This window comes from Carassius gibelio, chromosome B17 (assembly GCF_023724105.1).
Source record: "Carassius gibelio isolate Cgi1373 ecotype wild population from Czech Republic chromosome B17, carGib1.2-hapl.c, whole genome shotgun sequence".
NCBI lineage: Eukaryota > Metazoa > Chordata > Actinopteri > Cypriniformes > Cyprinidae > Carassius > Carassius gibelio.
In genome coordinates, this window is record NC_068412.1 from 28,041,705 (window position 1) to 28,064,204 (window position 22,500).

Sequence of the window (22,500 nt, forward strand, 5' to 3'; positions counted from 1 at the left end):
ATCATTATTATTATTTATTTTATTTTTTTGTGGTGGTGGTGGAATTCTTTTTATTGCAAGATGTCAACTCAAAAAAAAATTCTCCCAATTATTTTTCCGCCACAAAATAAAAAATACAAAAAGTTAATTGCAACCTTATTATCTCACTTTTCTGACTTGTTTTCTCATAACTGGAGGTTTATATCGCACAATTCATATTCAGAACTCAGAATTGTGAACAATTTCTTTTAATTTTTTATCCCTCTGCTTACCAAGACCTTGTTTATTTAGTCAAATATACATTAAAAAATTTAAATATTATTATATTTTTAAAGAACAGTTTTTTTATGCAAATATACTGTAAAGTGTAATGTATTTCTGTGATGCGCATCTGTATTTTCAGCATCATTCCTCCAGTCTTCAGTGTCAAATGATCTTCAGAAATCATAATAATATGATGATTTGCTGCTTGAGAAACATTTCTGATTATTATCAATGTCAAAAATGGTTATTTTTCATTTTGAGTTTTTTTATCTCATAGTTATGGCTGAGTATGAGTTATTATGATTTATCTCATGATTTAGAATGTAATAATCTCAGCTTTTCATTTAATAATTATGTTTTAGTATACTGGAGATTTAGATCAGAAATTTTACTTTTTATCTCATAATTACGACTTTATCTCATAATTACAACTTTTTGTCATAACTATGGCATTGTGTATCATAATTGTAACTTTTTATCCCTGGTTTTAAACAGTAATGTTTTTAGCATTAGAGAGATTATTTGAAATGGAAATCTTACGTTATAAATGTCTTTACTGTCGAACAACATGTTTTGTAATAAATTGTTAAGAATAGTGGATTTTACGGCACTGAAATCTCAGTCTGTGAGTCAGCACTTATGATCACAAAGCCAGAATATTCTTAGAAGCTGAGATTGAACCCTACAATCCTTCAGAAAGGAACTTCAGTTATCTGTGACCTGAACTGTTCAATAATTGTGTCCTTCAGGGAAGCTGAAGATGTGTGAAATTACAGGGTCTGCAGGAATAAAAGCTATTTTACTCAGATGAGCTTTTAATTCTTTGTTCAAGGTTCTGTCAGACTGTGAAAGTGAGCACTCTTGCTATAAAAAGAAACTTGCTTTTGTGTCCGAACTGCTTGAGTGGCTCTCTGGTGAAATAACCACAGCATCTGCTCTCAGCGAGGGTCCCGACGAGCCAAAAATACATCCGCCGAGAAAAATATCATATTCACCATGACAACATACCAAGTATTCTGCAGGACTGAACTGAAAATGTGAATTTGTGTTGTTCAGACGTCGCTCGAGGATTCAAAAGAAAGTTTAAAAAGAAGTTCACAGCTACATGCAGCTCAGGAAAAAAAGCAAAAATGAAGACATACTAAGTCGTAATTATGAGATAAAAAATTGAAAACATCACATACTAAGTATGACATAATCTTAAATTATGAAAATAAGTTGAAATCATGACAGAAGTCAAAATTCCTAGATTTAATCATAATTATGACTTGTTTAAATTGTAATATAAAAAAGATAGAATTACTGTCAACTATGAGATAGAAAGATGAAATTGAGTCATCACATTAAGTCGTAATTATGAGATAAAGTCAAAATTGACATACTAAGTCAAAATTATGAGAAAAACTAAATCAAAATCATGACATAGTAAGATGTACAGTAATTGTGTCATAAATCGAAATTCTGACAGAAATTCATAATGAGATAAAAAGTTGAAAACATCACATACTAAGTATGACATAATCTTAAATTATGAAAATAAGTTGCAATCATGACAAAAGTCAAAATTCCCAGATATAATCATAATTATGAAATGTTTAAATTTTTATATAAAATTCTAGAATTATGACATACTGTAAACTATGAGATAGAAAGATGAAATTGAGTCTTCACATTAAGTCGTAATTATGAGATAAAGTCAAAATTTACATACTAAGTCAAAATTACGAGAAAAACTAAATAAGATGTACAGTTGTGTCCTAAATCGAAATTCTGACAGAAATTCATAATGAGATAAAAAGTTGAAAATATGACATGCTAATTATTTTGAATTGAAATCATGATAAAAAGGTTGAATTATGACGTAGTAGGTCTTTTATGGGATAGAAAGACAAAATTGACATCATCATTACGTAGAAAGACATCATTTTGAGATAAAATGTTGAAATTGACCAAATATCTTATTTGACATACTTCATGATTTAGATAAGTCTATATTATAACATACAAGTCATAATTATGAAATAAAATTTCTAAATTATGACAAATCAAGTTACAATGAGATGTGTATAGTCGAAATCATGACAAGTCATTCTGAAAAAGTTATAATAGTGACATTAGGTCATAATTATGAGATAAATAACTAAATTGTGAGATAAAATGCTATAATTATCACATAAGTCATGATTCTGAAATAAAATGTCAAAATCCTAACATACTGACATAATGAGGTAAAGTTGAAATTATGATAAAATGTTGCAGTTGTTACATTGTGATAATTATGAGATAAAAAGCACACAAAGTGATCATTAAAATATGTTACAAAGTTGAAATTATGATATAAATTGATAATTGTGACATACTAAATCATAATTATAATAAAATTAATATTATTATATGGTGAATCCTCATTATTAGATAAAAAGTGACAATTAATACACACAAAACCATAATTATGGGATTAAATTAAAACTAATTTTTTGACATAATTTTGTTTTTTATCTTATAATTATGACTAAATATGTAAGCGTTTTTTAATGTCATAATTAAAATTCACCAAAAACCAGTTTAGGCCTCAATAACCTAAATATATTAAATAATACCCAGATGCCCAACTTAAAAACTAATGTGCACGGACCTTAAACCTCCTCAGCTGCATCTCTGCTCTTGTTAGCTTTACCCAGAATTCCATCTGTTTTTTACAGATACAGTACATAATATGGCTTTATTCCTTTGTTCTTTTGGACGCACCTGTTGATCTCTGGCTCCGCGCGGGAGTCCTCATCCCTTAAGTGTTCATTTCCAGTTGCATCACCCCAGTGGCTTTTTCCTTAAAAACAATTTAGTGTCTCCAATGGCTTCACAGAACAAAACAAGGCACTGAGCCGTAACGGCGCTCTGTTGCTTTATGGCCAATTATAGTTCATTTTTGCATTTATAAACAGCGAGTGTTACATGAGTTCAAATGCAGGGAGATGTGAAGCCTGGAAGTGTGATGCTGGGAAATCTCGGTCCTGAAAGTGCATGAGACTTGATTAGCAGAGCTTTTGAATCTGTGCAATTTATTAGAAAGAAAAGGGGTTCTCACATCTCGTGTTTTGATCGAGTTATTTTTACAGTAGTTACAGAATTATTTTGCCTTCTTTAAAAAAAGGATTTCATTTATTCTTGTAAGTCGTAATTATGAGATAAAAGTTAAAACAGTAACATATTAAGCCATAATAATGAGATAAAATGTTATAACAATCATAAAAATGTCATGATGAGAATAAAAAATAGTTATGAAATTATGATATAAAATATTGCATATTAAATATTAATATTATTATGACAGAGTAAATCCTTATTATAACATATTAGGTCATAATTATTAAGGAAAATTAAGTCAATCATAACATAAATTGAAATTTACAAAACGTTTAAATTACTACATTTTAAGTCTTGACTATGTGAAAAATGCATGACATACTAAGCCATAATTATGAAATAAAATATCGAAAATATGACAGTCAGAAGATTTTTTTTTTAATTAGGATACAAATGTTACAATTATGAGATAAAGTTCTGGATTAAAAATTATGAGATACAAAAAAAATCGAAATTATAACAAAGTGATAGCAATAAAAGTCAATAAAAGTCATAATTACTTAATTAAATCTAAATTGTAACATGCAATTGTAACAAGTGAAATAGAATAACAATTGTGAAATGTTACAATTTATAATAATTGTTTTCTATGTGAATATATAGTTTACAGTTTTTTTCAATTGCTTACATTTTCCAAAGTTTTCCTCTTTTTGTCAAAACTTAACACACAAATTCAAGAATTGCACACACAAGATGCAAAATGCCTCACATCTCTTTCAAAATGAAACACCACAGTCAAAATATCACAAACATATTTCAAAAGCAAACATTTGTCTTACGTTGTAAACACCTTTACCATAATGTTATATTTTTGATTATGTCATATACACACTGTTATTCAAAACCTAAAGCTCTTCTTTTAAAAGCTCACATGCACATGATTGAATGTAATTGGGAGAGAGCTGTTGAATATATGAATTTTTGTATGAAATATATTTATTTTTTTGTTCTTTGTGGTTGTAAATGTAGTATTGTGTACACCCTTTGAAAAGAAAAAAATATGTAGTGTTGTAGCATGTAGTGTAAAACCAAACATAATGTGTGTGCTTGCATGTGGAGATGTTTGGGTGTATCTAGGCTCCATGTCTCCTCCGGGCTGGGTCCGGCCAACATACGTCATCCACGTCACATGCTATACTCTCTTGATACCTTACCAAACTGTGACCAATGCAATGCACTGTAGTAAATGAATGCAAGGGTACTACAGTAAAATATATTTATTATAGTATAGGCCTATTGTTTGTTATGGTAAAAAAGCCAGTATGTGTACATTAGAACATGTGTACATTACATTAGATTTTTACATACCGGTTCTCATTTCTAAAGGTTCGAATTATACCCGCCACAGTAAATCTACTCAAATTATCTCATTGTTAAACCATGGTTTATCACATGATCGACTACTGTAGCCCTAATCTCATTCGAGACCACTCTTCTTGTTCCTTGTCCTCCTCCATTTCTGACTCGTCCTCTTCCTCCTCTTGCTCCCCTTCCAACTCCTCTTAGTCGAACTCATCCTCTGGCTCTCCCTCCAACTCCTCTTACTCTGTCTGCATTGTTTGCATCCATTGTCCAAAACCTATTACTTGACCTTTGGTCTATTTATAGGCCACTACTAAAGTTATGATTGATTGTTGTTAAGTAAAGCAACAAGTGTTTGCACATGTGAGGAGTTAGTGTGAGGCACGGATGAATTACTGTGGCATTTTGATTGGTTGTGTTTATGAAAGGAAATCAGGAAATCAAGAAACTTCCTGTCAGATTTTTGTGTGTTGCATGGAAAATTGTGTGTTGTGTTTTTCAAAAAGTGTTTAACGAAATTGAAAACTGAGTAAAAGGCCAAAAATTTGTGTATGGTTTTGGAGATTTAGTGTGTGGTTCTGGTGTTTGAGTGTCAGGTTTTAGAAATTGTGTGACAAGTTATAATTTTGTGTGTAAGCAGTTGAAAAAAACTGTATTTCAACCCGATCTCACGGCAATTCGTAAATTTTTCACAAGGTTGCTTATTCGTACGAATTCGTTTGACCACACTCGTACAAATTCATATGATTGTTGCCAAATCGTACGTATTTTACGAGTTGCACAATTCGTATGAATTTGTACGAATGACCTACACCTAGCCCCGCCCCTAAACCGAACCGTCACTGGGGTCGTATAAAATCGTACGAGTGAGGTCGTACAAATTCGTACGAATAAGCCACCTCGTAAAATACGTACGAATTGGTCGTGAGATAGCGTTGTTTATTTCTGTATTTTCAGCATCATGATCTTATTCTAATATGATGATTTACTGCTCAAGAAACATTTCTGATTATTATCAGTGATAAAAACAGTCGTGCTGCACAATATATTTGTGTAAAGCGTAATACATTTGACATCAGTCTGAGTCTCGTCTCTGTTAACTCAAGGTTTCTGTTCTCTTCAGTCCCGAGGCATCTGTTATTACTGCGCTAGTAAAAGACAAAGATCCAGCGAGACCATTAGCTGGAGAAACAGACCCGTTTCAGGACATGAAAGACATCCATCTGCCATCCAAACGTCCGATTTATTGAGTTGTCAGAGGTGAGCAGCTCCAAACGGCCAGGATCTGGTGTTCAGATTGAAAGAAGGTTCACTCGTTCATCTGATAACAATTTCAATGAGAACGTGTTCTGATCTGAGGCTCGAGGCCACAGGTGCTGCTCCTTTGATTTAGAGTTTACAGGATAATTATCAATAGAGATCAATGCACTTATAATGTTTACATTCAATTCTCTAATCCCTTGTGAAAATTAATTACATTACAGCTTTCTTTTTACAAAAAAAGAGTATACATTACAGCCATATTTTAAAAGATTATGTATTATTTGTGAAATGCTTAATATTTATATATTATATAAATATTATATTTTTTATAGCTACCAAAAAAACTTTTATTACTTGATAAATAAAATTAAACTTAATACATAAAATTTAATAAAATAAAATAAATAGTTTTATTTTAGCTATGTGTCAATGCAACATTTCTCATTTTAATTTAATTGAATGTATTGTATTTTAAATTAAATGATAAAAGCCCAATAAAATTGCGAAAACTTTTAAACTTTAAAATTAAAATGAAATACAAAATTCAAAAATAATAACCAATTTAAATATTCTAAATTAATAAAACAACAGTTTCAGACAACCAATTGCATATTATTTGCAATTAAATTAAAATGTTTTATTTAAATGTATATTAAATGCAATTTGTTGAATGTAAGGGTGCTTGTTCGACCCACTTAAGTAGGTTTTAAGTAAATTTTTATCTTTAACATCATTATTTATTCTATTGTCTTTGAAATATGTTTACATTTATGTACTAAAATATACATTAAAGTATTTAGAATTTTAAACTTGTATGTCGTGCACTTAAATATAAATTATAATAATGAAAAATTGCAGTTTAAGACGTTTAAAAAAAAATTGTTTGTAAAAAAAAAAGTTTTTAGTACTGTTTAAAAAATACGTTTAAGACTTTTAAGAAGTATACTACAAACATTTAGTACAATTAAGTACACTTTTTATCCCCAAGGGATGCAAACCTTTAGAGCTTTATTGTAAAAAAAAAACTCCAACCACTACATACTGAAACAAACATCGGAGAAGCTCCAGACAGTGAACCTCAGACGAAGGCAAGCAGATATTAGCAATGACAGTCGTCTCGGTCGTGGGAGTTGATAATGGATGGTTCAGAGGCGAAAAGAGGGCCTTTGGTCTCTTCTGTCTTCAAAGTTGGCAGCATCTCATTCTGATTGTTGTCCTGCTGGGATAATAGTCACATCACTGATGGACTCAGGCTCACATTGAACGGCTGCTTGCTGATTGATTTGAGTGCTTTTATGTGATGCATATTTGCCTTTTCAATGCACAGAGTAAACATGAATACATTATTAATTTTAAAGCATGCTTTACTTAGTTTCTTCGTCTATTTTCAGATACTCACACTCCAGAAACGTTATATGCTACTTATTAAAACCGATTGGTATCTGCAATGATAAATATTGCAAAAACTCTAAAAAAACATTTATAATAATAAATAAATAAATAAAACATGTTCAGTTGCCTTCTTTCATTTTTAAGTCATTTTTTAAACAAAATCAATATATTAAATCATATTAGTTAAATACACTATAATATGTTTATACTTAAATATGTTACATTATATTTAATGTGTTACATGTTAAATGTGTTGAATATGTTACATTATACATTTAGAGCAATCCAATTATTTGAAATTTAGAGTGTTTTAGAATGCGTCTTTACATGTTATTTTATGATAAATTGTATCGATTTTGTAATAGGTTTAAAGTTTACTGCAGCCTTTATGGTAAGATAAAATATACTAGGCTATATATATTACTTACTAAAAAATCTATTGCAACTTTAGTCAAATTTCATTTTTATTATAGCTTAAAAATTGATTTCAATCTTTTATACCTTAAAAAAAACATTACATAAATTACATAATTTTGCTGAGTTAATTTAATGGGAAAATATGAGCTGGCACAACTTCTCTTTTGCTGTTTACAGCATGCTTCATTTGTCCTGTTGTGTGTCATCTAGTCTGAGCAGTGGGCGTGTCCTGTGGGTGATGAGGGAACCAATCACTGAGCCTCGCTGACTGACCAATGACAGAGATGTTCTCGTTACTTCTGAGTTTATAAAGACTCTTGAACAGGTTCAGGTGTGGAAATGCTGCATGAACGCCGTGGACTGAGGAGCTGGTGCTTCAAAGCTGCATTTCCCCTCATCTTTTAAGTTTGTTCTCAAATATAATTTTTGTTTTGTGACTTTAATATTCAAATAACACAATCAGTGAAGCAAACCTCTTCACATATGAGAAATTTAAATTCAGTAATTTAAAAACAGTAGTGTTAGTATTCATCAGAAGAGTGTTGAGTATGATTACTGTAAAGTTAATCAGTCATAAAATGAGTTCAGCACTAAGCAGTTCTACAGAAGACATCAGTGGCGTTATTCAGCTCAATGTTGATTCAGTTCAATATGTAAATGAGTTGGTTATGTAACTCTTTAATTCATTGAAATGTGTTACTTAAACTCTTTATATAGGTTGTTATGGGTTATCAACTGCATAGATGTGCAAATCAAAAAAATACTAGTCAACTTTTGCCTCTATGCATGATCTTGTTTTTTTTTACTACGTTTTCCAATGCTCATACATTTTTGACATTTGTTTTTGGATGCATTTTTTTTTTTTTTTTTTTTTTTTGCATATGTTTTTTTTTTCAGCATATTTTTGGTTTCATATACTCTTTTGATATTCATTTTTGGATGCATAGTTTTCTTCTACATGTTTTGGATGCATATGCATCTTTCGTATGTGCAGAGATGCTATCAGATACAGTATAAAATAAATGATGTTATTTAGTGTTGAATTAAATTCATTTCACATTTATCTGCATTGCACTTTTTTCCAAACATTTATTGTTTTAAAGCAACTTCACAGAAAAATAAATGTTTTACTAAAAATGTTACTGAAATCTATAATAGCACACTAACTGAGAAAACTCAAATCACAATACTGAACAGTTTTTAAAAAAAAGAAATTTCTGCCAAAGTACAAGTTTCTCATGTTTTTCAAAGATATTTGTTTTGATGCCAGTAAGATAAAAATGCAGTGATTAGTCCTTGGAAAGTGTGTTGCATTAAACCAGGTGGACGCTAGTGAAGTGAACGGATCATATTGAATAAATGTGGTTGTCCTTTCACGACTGTCATGAATGACTGACATTGACCCAGCTGCCCCGCTCTCATTCCACATGACAAAGTGTGAAGCGTCTGCCCGAATAAATCTGCTGTGTGTCCTTGAATCAAACCAAAGGACACTAGAGAGTGTGAATGTGATCGAGTCTGTCAGCTGCTTAAGCACACACACATTCAAAGCTGTTAGGAAAGAAACGCCCAATAAGATTTATATAAAAACTGTCCTGATTTACAGTGTTGTCAATTGTTCAGAGCGTGCACAAAGCTTCTCGCTGTCCCTGTATTTTCTGTCTCTTCAGAAAGACTAAATGACAGATGAAACATGAGGAAATTGCTGTAATGCAGAGGCAGCAGAATGAGTCTCGTCAAAGGCCTGTATTTCATTGCTTCAGTCATGTCGCAGTGATTGTGTGAGATGAGTGCATGTGAATGTTGTAATTATCAGTGGGGGAACTCAAGATTTTCTTTGAGTTCAGATGAGGGCGTCAGGTAATGAATCATGGAGGAAGCTGTTATCTGTTATGGTGAATTGTTGACTGTACAGATTAATTTGTTCATATTTTGAGTGCTGTTGTTAAAGAGAGAAGGTGACTGATGTGTGACACACCTAACCTGTGACCCTTGCTCTTAGTTTTGGTAAAAAGAACTAGTCTGCATATTTCTACTTTGTAGCTAAATCCATTTTCATTTTCATTTTCCACACCCGTGCATGCTTGTTTAATGCATATGTTTTTTGACACTTTTTTGAATACATGTATGTTTTTCCTACTTGTTATTGGATGCATATTGTTTTTTAGACATGCGTTTTTGGATTAATGTTTTTTTCTTCTTCCTTACATGTTGTGGACACATTCAAAATGCTTTTTTGACACATTACTAAAAGTATGTTATTTCAACATGTTTTTGAATGCATACACATTTTTCAAATACATTTTTAAGATGCATGTTTTCGACATATTTTGGATGCATATGCCCTTTTCAACATACATTTTTAGATGCATGTTTTTCATGTTTTTGAATGCATGTGCTTTTGCAACATTTTAAGATGCATGTTTTTGAATGCATGTGCTTTTCCGACATTTTTAGATGCATGTTATTTCAACATGTTTGTAAATGCACATGCTTTTTTCAAATACAGATTTAGATGCATGTTTTTGAATTATTTTGAATGCATATGCTTTTTCAAAAGTTTTAGATGCATGTTTTTTTAAAGATGCATATGTTATTTCAACATGTTTTTGAATGCCTTTTATACTTTTTTTACCATTTTTAGATGCAATTTTTTTGGATGCATATGCTTTTTCCATATTTTTGGATTCATATTCTTTTTTCGGCATGTTTTTGGATGCACTAATCCTTATACTTCAGGATGCATTGTGTGCAAATGTGACTTGAGTTTTGCAGCTTCTTTCTGTCTGTTGAACTTACTGAACTCCTGAATGTTTTACATATGAAATCTATGTTTACATTAACATACCCAAGTCATCTCTCTGTGAAAAGAAAAAGTCTAGGTTTTTCCATCAAGGTGTTTTGAACTCATTTCCATCATGTCACTTCGGTTCACATTTGCGTTTCTATAAACGTCTCCTCTTAGAATCAGTCACCGGTCTCGCTGAGCAGAAACCTCCATTTTTGGTGATCACAGTCAATCCTGACTGACGATCAGGCATTAGCTCAGAATCAACCTTAATTTCTAATTGTCTATTCTGTGCGTTGATCTTCAGGTCCGATCCGCGTGGGGAATGAGACATGGGGTATTTATGTGGTCATTTCTCATTTCTGCATCCATCTGCCCAATTATGCCAAAGCAGCAACACCCCATCAGCCCACCGCTGCGCACCCACCCGCTTAAGATGTTTGCATAATAAGACATTTATTTTTAAACCCTGATTTACATGGTCTCCCTTCACCAGGAATCAAAGAACAAACTCAAGAATTCTTCAATGGAGGCTGTAATGAGTCGATTATATTTGGAGGTTTACATCTCAGTATTGAATGACAGCTTCATTTAGGCCAAATCTGAAATGATAATTTCCCGTCCGAGTGTTTTTCTACTTTATTTAAACATTTTGTTTATTCAGAAATGTATTTGAACATTTAAAAATCATTTCAGAAATGTATTTGGAGATTTGTTTAGAAAATAATTTTGACATTTAAGGCCAAATCTCAAAACAATGTTTTTTTTTTATATGTTTAGAAATATATTTATTCGGAATGTATTGCAATATTTTGTTTATTCAGAAACTTAAGATATTTAGAAATTAATTTTAGTCATTTATTTAGACATTTTAGACCAAATCTCAAACAATTTTCCAATTATGTTTGTTTGTTTACACATATATTTATTTTGAAATCTATTTATTCAGAACTAGACAATTTATTTATACACATTAATATATATATTTGACATCAATGTTACATTAAATTAGCTTATTTTATTTTCACAAAAAAAAAGAAATCAAACACTCAAAAGCTTTTCAGTTCTCATTCACACTGCTTCTTTATTTTCAAACAAGAAACATAGAACCAATGTTTTATGTTTACCAGACACTTTTATCCAAAGAGTCTACAAAAAAAATATTTATACCAAAAAATACTGAATCCTGTATCCGAATACTGCAACAGATGAACAAAAAAAGTTTTATATCATGCATGAATTGCTGTTCACAGTTTGAATGCATGGATCATATTTATAAGATCAGCAAAACTGCGATCTGAACACTTGCTGTTTTTTAATTACACTCTTATCTTTTAATATGAAACACTGTGAGGATGAAGCAGGTCCAAGCTGTGCTTTAGCCGTAAGTGAGAAATCCCAGCAGGATCCACACATGCTTCCGTCCGTCCATACGGTCCAAACACGCTCTGAATGCTGCTGAAGGAGAAATCAATGACCGCTGAGCCACAGACGTTTACATCTGCTCTCAAACAAGACCACAATAGAGAGAGAGAGAGAGAGTTTATCACTACTGATTGTCTTAGTTTGATTCATGCATCAACATGCAACAACAAAATCAATCAATCAATCAATGCTACTTCTGCTCAGATACAGCCATGAGAGAGTTTAAAGAGTTAGTCGATTCTCTTGATCTAGAGTTTTAAATATGTCCCTCACCAGAGGGACTGACTGAGTTTAATTAATCTTGTGCCCCAGGATCGATTTCTGCTCCATCGTTACATTCGGATCAATTATTGTGATGAGCTCTGAATTTTTAGTGGATTGTATAAGTTATGGCATTAAAAAATGGTCTGAAACTGTGAAAATAAAAGGGTGGGGCGGGGGAGATCTCCAAATATACCTGATATATAGATTTATTTAGGAATAAATATTTAATATTTTTCAATTAGTTTCTAAATAATTGTCTACATAAATAAATACATATCTAAAGAGATTTCTGAATAAATAAAACAGGTATAAACAATTTATAGGTTTAAAAAACAAATGCATAAATAATTTAAATTTATTTATGAACACATTTTTATTTCTTAATAAATTACATCAGCCACTTTTATAAGCCCTGCATCTAAAATAGCTGCAAAACTCAGTTTAAAAAAACTGAATAAACAAAACATCTGAATACATTTCTAAAATAAAATGATAATGTATTTAATTAATTAATTTACTTTTTCAATAAGTTCAATGCATACATCTACAGAGAAAATTGCTGCAAAACTCTAATTTTTCATTTATATTTATTAAAATACTTTAACAAACAAAGCACTTTCAAACACATTTCTGAAAGAAAATGTAAAATGGATACATTTATAAAGAATCAATTTCTATTTTATTTTAATAAACTCCATACGTTCTACATCTGCAAACTCAGTTTTAAATAGCGTCAGAATGAATGCATCTCAAAATGTGCATTGCTTCTGAAATGAATTGAGGTTAATTTAGTGCAATAATTGCTCCTGTAATTACGAAGCTGCATGGTTTCTAATTTTGTGATGCACTGGACAACAGTGAACACAAGTACAGTGCATGTCAAACATGATCTTTAGAGAAGGTGTGATTATAGGACTGCACTGGGTGAAGTGTTCACAGCTCTCGCTCTATTTCAGCCTCTTACTTGTCCAAAAAAAGCCCTTCGCAGGCAGCCGCTCGGCTTCAAGTGAGTTATTGTGTTGGTTCAGTCGGTTTGGACGGCAGGAGATCATTTATGACCAACCGCATCAAACTCAAGGAGAGACTGATACTATTTAAGGATCTGAGGTTCAGACCTCATTTTAACATCTATCTGTGAAATTCTGGATTCTGATAATATGAATAAGTGCACAGAACACTGAATTTTGTTCTGAAAATTGGATCATTCCAATGGTAGCTTATATAGAAAATGGACTGAAAACCCCCAAAAGTTAAAGGAGATCTCTAAATATACCTTAAAGAACAGCAATGAACATACATTTCTAAAAAATAAAATAGGTTAAATAGGTTAAATAGGTTTTATTATTAATATTTTAAGGAATTCAGTTCTAATTAAATGTCTTCAAAAATCTAAATAAACAAAAGTTTTACATTTCAAAAAAAATTTTTTTTAATTGGAAACATGGTTTTAGATTTAGCTTTAAACATCTAATTAAATTCCTAACATTTCAAATAAATAAATTATTTCCAAAATTGGAATTTATTTTGAAACTAAAATGTATAAACTCATGTCTAAATACATACATTTATAAATAATTTCCAAATAAACAAATAAATTGAATAAACACGTTTAAATTTTTTTGGCATAAAATGTCTACATTTCTAAACAAATTTCTAAATAAATAAATTTCTAAAATAAACAAAAAACTGAATTTAAAACACAGTTTGAGTATATTTCTAAATAAATGTATGTGTTAATGTATATATGTAACTAAATTCAGTGCTTTAAGTGGGCCTGTACGCACCAGTACTCAGTACTGCCACTTCCAAATATAGCTCTTCAGCGTACGGCCACCTCTCCATGTGCCCAGAACGTGCTTTTAGCGAACCGGTACGTTCATTTGGACATCTGTTTTAATAGAGGATTTAATCCTTTGCCTGCGCTGCCGCTTTTCAGAGCTTCTTCCAGGTTCGGAGCATGGAGCGTGAATCATTTGAACCAGTTTGGGAGTTCGAAGCGGGTTCGCGAATCATTTGAATCAGTTCGATGAATCGGAGCGTGTTTGCGAATCATTTGGGTCAGTTCGGAAGTTCGTAGCGGGTTTGCGAATCATTTGAGTCAATTTGGGGATCGCGAATCATTTGAGTCAGTTCGGGAGTTCGGAGCGGCTTCGCGGATCATTTGAATCAGTTCGGGAGTTCGTACAGGGTTCGCGAATCATTTGAGTCAATTTGTGGATCGCGAATCATTTGAGTCAGTTCGGGAGTTCGGAGCGGGTTCGCGAATCATTTGAGTCAATTTGTGGATCGCGAATCAATTGAGTCAGTTCGAGGAATCGGAGCGGGTTCGCGAATCATCTGAGTCAGTTCGGGAGTTCGTAGGGGGTTCGCGAATCATTTGAGTCAATTTGTGGATCGCGAATCAATTGAGTCAGTTCGGGAGTTCGGAGCGGCTTCGCGAATCATTTGAGTCAGTTTGGCAGTTATTCCTTTTGCACATTTTATTTATGTTCAGTAGTTCTTTCTAGCTCAAGCAAATCCACAAACTAATAAAAGGATTTATTATTAAGGTCGCCTGTTGACTGCGAAATCCCCTTCAAATATAGTTGTTGTTACCTCAGGGTATGAGGAGAGTCATCAAAAACAAAACAAACAAACAAAAAAAAAACAGAAAATTATTTTTTGTTGGCTATAATAGAGTACTGGCACCTCTTTTGGGCCACTTAAAGCACTAAATTAATTGTGAAAAGTGCAGTACAAATAAAATTGAATGGGTATTGAAAAGTTTTTCATCTTCTAACAATGTTCTGGGAATATAAACATCAGGACTGGATTTGCTTTATTTCATCTCTTTTAAAAGCAAATCACCGAACCGTTCTCAGAAACCGACTGATCCACATCTTGAATCTCTCATATATTTATAGGCGTCATCTTTATCTCCGAGAGCAGCACATGTCGAGAGCTCGCAGGTTTCTTTTCATGACATGGAGATTATTTTGATCAGAAATTGAATTACCCAGCAGTGTTTCAGTGAAGCAGCTCCCATCTGCTCCACGTGTGTCATTATGCTGATAAAATCACTAACATCCATGCAACAGGTCACCCTGGTTATTGGGAAATGCAATAACCCACAGCGAGAGATTTGTGTCTGGTTTGGAGTGATCAAAGTGACCTGAGACACAGGTAATGCACTTGTGACTTTTGCTAAGGTGGATTTTCATGGTGTCTTTGTTGATTGGATCCTATTTATGGTTATTTGGCAGCTGCTTTTATCCAGAGTGACTTACATTGCATTCATGATACTCACCAGGACAATATTAGTTAGTTATGGATGGTTAGGGTTAGAAAAAACGTGTGATACATGATATATGAGATATGCTATAGAAAGAAATAATATATGATGCATGATGAGGGAGATATGTTGTAGTGCATAGGAAATTAGATAATTGATATGAGATAAGATGAATGAGAAATGAGGTAGGTGATGCATGAGGTTTGAGGTATGATATGAGATTTGATTTAAGAGATATTTATGACGAATTAGATATTTGATAAACGAGGTAGTTGATGCATGAGATTTGATGTATGAGATATGATTTGTGAGATATTTATGACAAATTAGATATTTGATGAATGAGAAACGAGGTAGTTGATGCATGAGATTTGAGGTATGATATGAGATATGATTTATGAGATATGACAAATTAGATATTTGATGTATGAGATATGATTTATGAATTTTTCTTTTTACATTTTATTTATGTGATTATGTATGATATGAGCAATGAGATGTGGGATATGATATATGGTGAGATATGTATGAAAAAATCAGATATTTGATGTATGAAATATGATTTATGAGATACAATGTAAGATAAATTAAATATTCGATGTATGAGATATAATGTATGAAAAATGTGACATGATTTATGAGATGATGTATGAGAAAAAATATATTTATGCGATTATATAATAAATATGAGATAATTTATCTATGAGAAATTAGATATTTGTCATATGAGATATAATGTATGAAAAGTAAGATATGACGTATGATACGCGATATTAGATGTGATATATGGGAAATGAGATAGTAGATGTATGAGACATAATGAATGAGAAATGAGATGTATGATGAATTAGATATGAGAGATTTAATATTATGAGAAATTATTTAATGTATGAGATAACATTAAATATAAGACGATTTATGATGTGAGATGTTGTATGTGAAATTTGATATTTAATGTATGAGATATGATACGAGATATGAGAAATGAGATTTGATGTGTAAGATATAATGTATGAGAAATTCGATATTTGATGTAATATGATATGATGTGATGTATGCGTTATAATATATGATAAAATAGATATTTCATATATGAGAACTGAAGTATGAGATATTATAAATGAGATGTGGTGTATGAGATATTATATATATTTTGTGTGAGATAGAATGTATAAAAAATATGAGATACGAAATATGAGATAAATGATGTATATGATGCATGATATATGAGATACAATATATGATGCATAATGTATGAGAAATGGTAGATGGATGAGATATGATGTATGATTATATGTATGTTATAATGAAATATGAAGAATGATGTTATATATGATACTATACGATATGATCATAAAGCCAATAAGAGCAGTAGGTACACTGCTGTCTGACTTGGCAAACACCACAAAAATGATTCAAGCAATGATTCAAGTTCATTAAAAGTTTAGTGAAAATAAATATTGCATCTCTTTGTAAATGAGTTTTGGTGCAGATGTTGAGTCAGAATGAGTGTTTATCTGCGTACTAACGACCACTGCAGGTTCATCAAGCATGACTCAGGGATTACAACATCTATTATACACCGACTCGACCTGTGTAAACCTCACAAATCTCTCTGTGATTCTCTATGTATATATATATATATATTTGTTATACACCCAAAGAGAAGGGCATTAATGTTGTTGCTCAGGCAACGGATTCTTTTATGTCCAACCTGACAGGAGAATAAAATATACCCGTGTTTTTACCACCGAGTAATTCTTGTCACCGAATTAGTGCATCTCTCTCCCCTCCCGGCTGAGAAAAGAGGAGGTGGTTGTGAATGGACCCATAGCAGCATCGCCATCGCTCTCAGATGTCTGTTTCTGTAGCAACAGGGGAAGGGCGTGCAGAGCGCTGAGGTATAAAAACACAGACCGCTTCTCAGACCCGACTCAGAAACTCTGAGCTGCCTGTCAACAACCACCACCAACTAACTCCAGATCATGATGCTGAGGCCGAAGGACTTGTGTCAGGGATCTGGCACCAAAACCTTCCTGGAAGCCATGCAGAGCGGGAAAGTCCACTTGGCTCGGTTCGTCCTGGACGCGTTGGATGGGCGCATCATCAACGGGAAAGCCGAAAACGGACGTACGCTTCTAATGCACGCCGTGTGCCTTCAAGAGCACGCATCCAGATCCAAATTCACTCAATTGCTTCTGGAAAAAGGGGCGGATGTGAACACCCGGGATGACCACGGACGCACAGCCTTGAGTCTGGCATGCGAGCACGGACACTTGGATTCGGTGAAGCTCCTCGTGCAATTCAACGCTGATCCAGAGCTCACGGACACGTGGGGAAACAGTGCGCTCATGTACGCCGCGTGCGGAGGACACAGCCAAATCTTGGAGTTCTTAATCCGGGCGTTTAAGAAACTTGGTTTGCGACTTGATCGCACGAATCACGCCGGCCACTCGGCTATCCAAGTTGCTGACTTCTTCGGGCACAACCAGTGCGTTCAGACCCTCAACGGGTGCGGAAAGAAGATTGTGAGTCCGACGAACAGCACCGGAGAACCCGCCGAAGACCTGCGGTGGCCCAATCGCCTCCCAAAGCAGGTTCTAGACAGGTTCTCCAAACAAATCCAAAGCAAACACGAGGAAATCCTCCCGGCCTTGTTTCAGAGAGAGCTGTGCGTTAGTGACAGCAACAGCCTGCGGATCCGCTTCAGACGTCCAGACGCCAACCAAAGCCTCATCAGATCCGAAGACGGGGGAGCAGATCTTCTGTTCGCTTCGAAACAGATCCAAAACTTAGTTCTGAAAGAAGACGGAAGCACAGAACCCGAGACGGACGGCGACGTGCCGCATCGGGGGAAAACTAGGTCGTTTAATCTTGACCTCAGAACCGGAAGGAAACAATCCTATCAGGGCGACGTGCAAGAAACCAACAGATCCGCCAGTAAATTCAAAAGAGCGTCGCTGCAAGACGAAAAACCGCTTGTTGCGAAGTTCTACAGCACAAAAACGACTGACAACTTCGACGTCAGTAAAGAGGTGCAAAAGCGTGGCAGCGTTCCCAAAACGACCAGACAGAGCAAACTTCTGTTCAGTCGTGAAGAACTCGAACCTGAACGGATCAAACCTCGCTCTTCGGGGCTCTCCAGATTCGGGAACAGACTCCTGCGCAGATTCACGGCTCCTGAATTCATGCGACACATCACAGACTACCCCAGAGACGCCGGACACGGTAAAGGGAAGATGTCCCGGTCCGAGACCTTCCCGTTCTCGCACACACACATGAGAGTGAACAGCCAGCCGAGTGTGGACAGCATCAGCGCGGTGAGATGCGAGTTTGAGAGCAATCCTGCTCTTAAGTGAGCTTTTAAATGCACCATGTTCAGAGTAAAACCCTCATGTGGGCATTTAGAAAGATGTTTATGACTATCACAATAGCCGTGCACTTGAGACTGCTCTCAAAGTCTTTCACTGCCTCTGTAGATCCATTAACATATTTCGGCTAATTGAATTTCTGCTGACATTATTACTAAAGAGCGTCCGTGCATTACATGCTTTTCTCATGCATGCATGCTACAACCTATTTTTATAAGCAAATTGATTTGTGATTTGTATGCATCAAGATACAGTTTTGTATATCTATGCATAGCCTATCTATGATGTAAATAGTTTATATTCTGCATTCACTGATGTATTCAAAAGAGACAAATGAATAAAGTATTTGTGTTCGCTTCAAGCATCTGTGTATATAAGAAATAAAACTTAATATCAGTGGGGTTTTTTATATGCATGATTTATTCTTTAAAAAATGTAAACGTATAGTTTTCTTCACCGAGAACCAACAAACAAACAAGCACACGACAGATGTTGTGGAAAGAAGGTTATTATGAGTCATGTGTCCTCGAATGCGTCATGTACACAAACACAGAGCTGTGTAAACTAACGAGGGACCGTTCACAACAGATGAAACGCAGGAGTTTGGGAATACTTTTCACTTGACAAGACACAGATTTGTGAGGAATTCAATTCTCTCCTACTGATTTCAAATCTCATTTCATCATATCCAAACTGAACTTTGATCCATAAATTCAAAAAGCATCATGTGATTGATTTAAAAATATATATATATATATATATATTTTTTTCTTGCTGCTGTCTCTACACTGAAAAGTTATAAGTAAAAACAAGATTACCGGTGCTTTAGAAGAAAATATTATTTCAGATTTTAAAAAGTCATATTTAATTCAATGTAATATTAGAATTTTTATTTTGTACTTGTGCAATTTACAGTTACGTTTTCTGAGTTCTAATTGTTTCTAGAAATTTTTTTAGTGTATAAACAGTTTTGCAAAGGAAATTATACAAGTATAAAAAAAAAGGTTATTGTGGCTTTTATCTTACAATCTAGAAAAAATGTAATTTTGAGAGGTTTTACAAGATTTACAGGTTTACAATTCATACTTTTTTTCTCTTAATTCTTAATCTCTTACATCTAGTGATTGTGCTTATATCTTATATCTCACAATTTTATAATTCTGAGTTTATTTCTCACAATTTTGAGAATTAAGTATTTTTTTATTCCGTGGCTTAGAATTAAACCAAGTTTCCATAGGAAAGAGCTTTATTCAAAAACTGCAAAAAAAAAAAAAAATATATATATATATATATATATATATATATATATATATAGCAATTAAATGATCTTTATTTGACATATGATGCATGTGTGCATAAAGACCAACACTTAAAAATAGTGAGACAAAATGTTTCCAGTGTGAACGGCACCAAACACAAAAATCTCTCGTGCTCTCTTTAAATCTGTCCTTACGATCATTTAGGAAACATCACAGTCCAACAGGATGCAAGAATATCACATTGACCGCTGCATCCAAAATGTAAACACACACACACACACACACACCAACAAACAGACTTGTCCGTTCTTCTCTCATAATTAAACAAATGCAAATATTGGTCGTGTCCCACTCCGATTCTGTACATTATTTGTTCTTCTGACGCCTGAGCATCAAATCAGCATCGAGCGCAGATGCAATATTTACACGGTTTACAAACCACTCACAGCGCGCTTTCCAAAAGCAGGTACTCATCGATCCATTGAAAACGAATAATAAATCAGTCATTAAAATATATACAGTTGGTTCCAATGGCTCATAAAAACATTTTGCACTTTTCGGTGCTGACAACAAATGACATCGCTTACAACTTATTCTGATTGAGCTGTTGATATTTAGGCAACAATACATTGAGAAATTGTAAAGCACATCAGTCGAATTCAGTAGATTGTAGATAAATGAATATCAATGTAATGTATTACAATAAGTTTCAATTAGTCATGTTAACTACATCACTGCCTTGTTATAACCAAAACATGGACGTTTTTCAAATGATACTCAGACTAATTCAGTTAGTTCACAAGGTTCTTTATATTATTAATTATATAAAAAAAATTTTTTAATTTTATTTATAGAATTTAATACATTATTATCTGAATCCGAGGTGTTGGAAATGTTTTATTTATTTTATTTTATAATCTTATAAATTAAATTAAATTAAATTTTATCTGAAGATAAGGCCACATTCGAAGCTGCTGGAATTTTTTTTTTATATTATATTTTATTTTATTTCATTTTAAATGTAATTTTTATAATTTTATACATTATTATCTGAAGCTGAGGCCACATTTGAAAAAAAAATTTATTTTATTTTTTTAATTTAACTTAAAAAAGCATTTTAATACATTAATACATCACAGTACATTTTGTTAACAGTTAATGCAACTGTTCATTGTTAATAATAATAGTTAATAAATACATTTTCAATGTAATAATGTATTAATTAATGTTGAAGTTTATAATTTTCGGTGTTAGCTCATGTTAACTAATGGAACCTTATTGTAAACTGTTAATGATAATATAGTAATTGTTTGCACCTGTAAAACCCAAAAGTAAGATCATTATATGAAAGCATTATAAAATATTCGATATACGAACACAAGCTTTCATGAAACTGATAAACGTGGCTTGTTCTGGGTCTCTGCGGGCGCAGATTCGATGCGAGTCATGATAACACACTTCGAACAGAACATTAAACCCAGAGGCATTTCAGTCAGACGCACTTCTGCTCTAATTCAACGCTTTAAGCACCAATGAGACGTCCTCAGGTGTAAGGAAATGGCTTTATAGAGTTGATTTCTCATCTAACAGTCATCTCAGTCCTGATTGCTCCGGGGGACGAGGCAGGCTTCAGCAGCGGGACATGCGCTTGCGGTACTGCTCCACCAGGGGCAGCAGACACTGCGCAGAGCTGGCCTGCAGGAGGAAGGGGTGCTCCAGGAGCTCAGTGGCACTCGCCCGCTCCAGAGGATCCCGGGTCAGCATGCGCTTCAGGAAGTCCTTCAGCACCGGGGACACCTGCCGACGGACGGGAGAACACATCAAACACCTGCAAAGGCCTTGTTACAACCACAACACTTTTGGACACTTGTTTATTTATCTTATTAATTATTTTGTATGTTGTTTTAAATTAAATTAAATTAAATTAAATTAAATTAAATTAAATTAAATTAAATTAAATTAAATTAAATTAAATTAAATTAAATTAAATTAAATTTTGAACACCAGTTCAAAGATGTTTGTATCAATTTGTCCACAATGTGACTTATTTACATTATTTTATATAGTGTTTATTATTTTATATAGTGTCATGTTATATAGTGTATTTAATTTAATTTTATTTTATTTTATTTTATTTTATTTTATTTTATTTTATTTTATTTTGAACACCAGTTCAAACATGTTTGTATCAAATTTTCCACAATGTGACTTCTTTATATAATTTTACATAGTGTTTATTATTTTATATAGTGCCATGTTATATAGTGTATTTAATTTAATTTAATTAATTTTTTTATTTATTTTTTAATTTTATTTAATTTTATTTAATTTTATTTAATTTTATTTAATTTTATTTTGAAC

General features: G+C 33.0%; 2 protein-coding genes across 4 annotated transcripts in view; one reads left to right on the forward strand and one right to left on the reverse strand.

The window, feature by feature from the left end:
• Positions 1 to 17,456: 17,456 nt before the first annotated feature.
• Positions 17,457 to 18,870, forward strand: LOC127976004 (ankyrin repeat and SAM domain-containing protein 4B). The gene has a single exon (XM_052580101.1). It carries the CDS (start codon positions 17,495 to 17,497, stop codon positions 18,866 to 18,868), a length of 1,374 nt encoding a protein of 457 aa, XP_052436061.1. The 5' UTR covers positions 17,457 to 17,494; the 3' UTR covers positions 18,869 to 18,870.
• A 2,519-nt stretch (positions 18,871 to 21,389) lies between these two features.
• LOC127976021 (serine/threonine-protein kinase PAK 6) overlaps positions 21,390 to 22,500 on the reverse strand; it is an 18,279-nt gene continuing 17,168 nt past the window's right edge. For all 3 annotated transcript variants that reach the window (XM_052580113.1, XM_052580115.1, XM_052580114.1), the window contains one exon: positions 21,390 to 21,936. In XM_052580113.1, the coding sequence (XP_052436073.1) occupies positions 21,769 to 21,936 (168 nt within the window). In that variant the 3' untranslated portion in view covers positions 21,390 to 21,768. The remainder of the gene's footprint in view (positions 21,937 to 22,500) is intronic.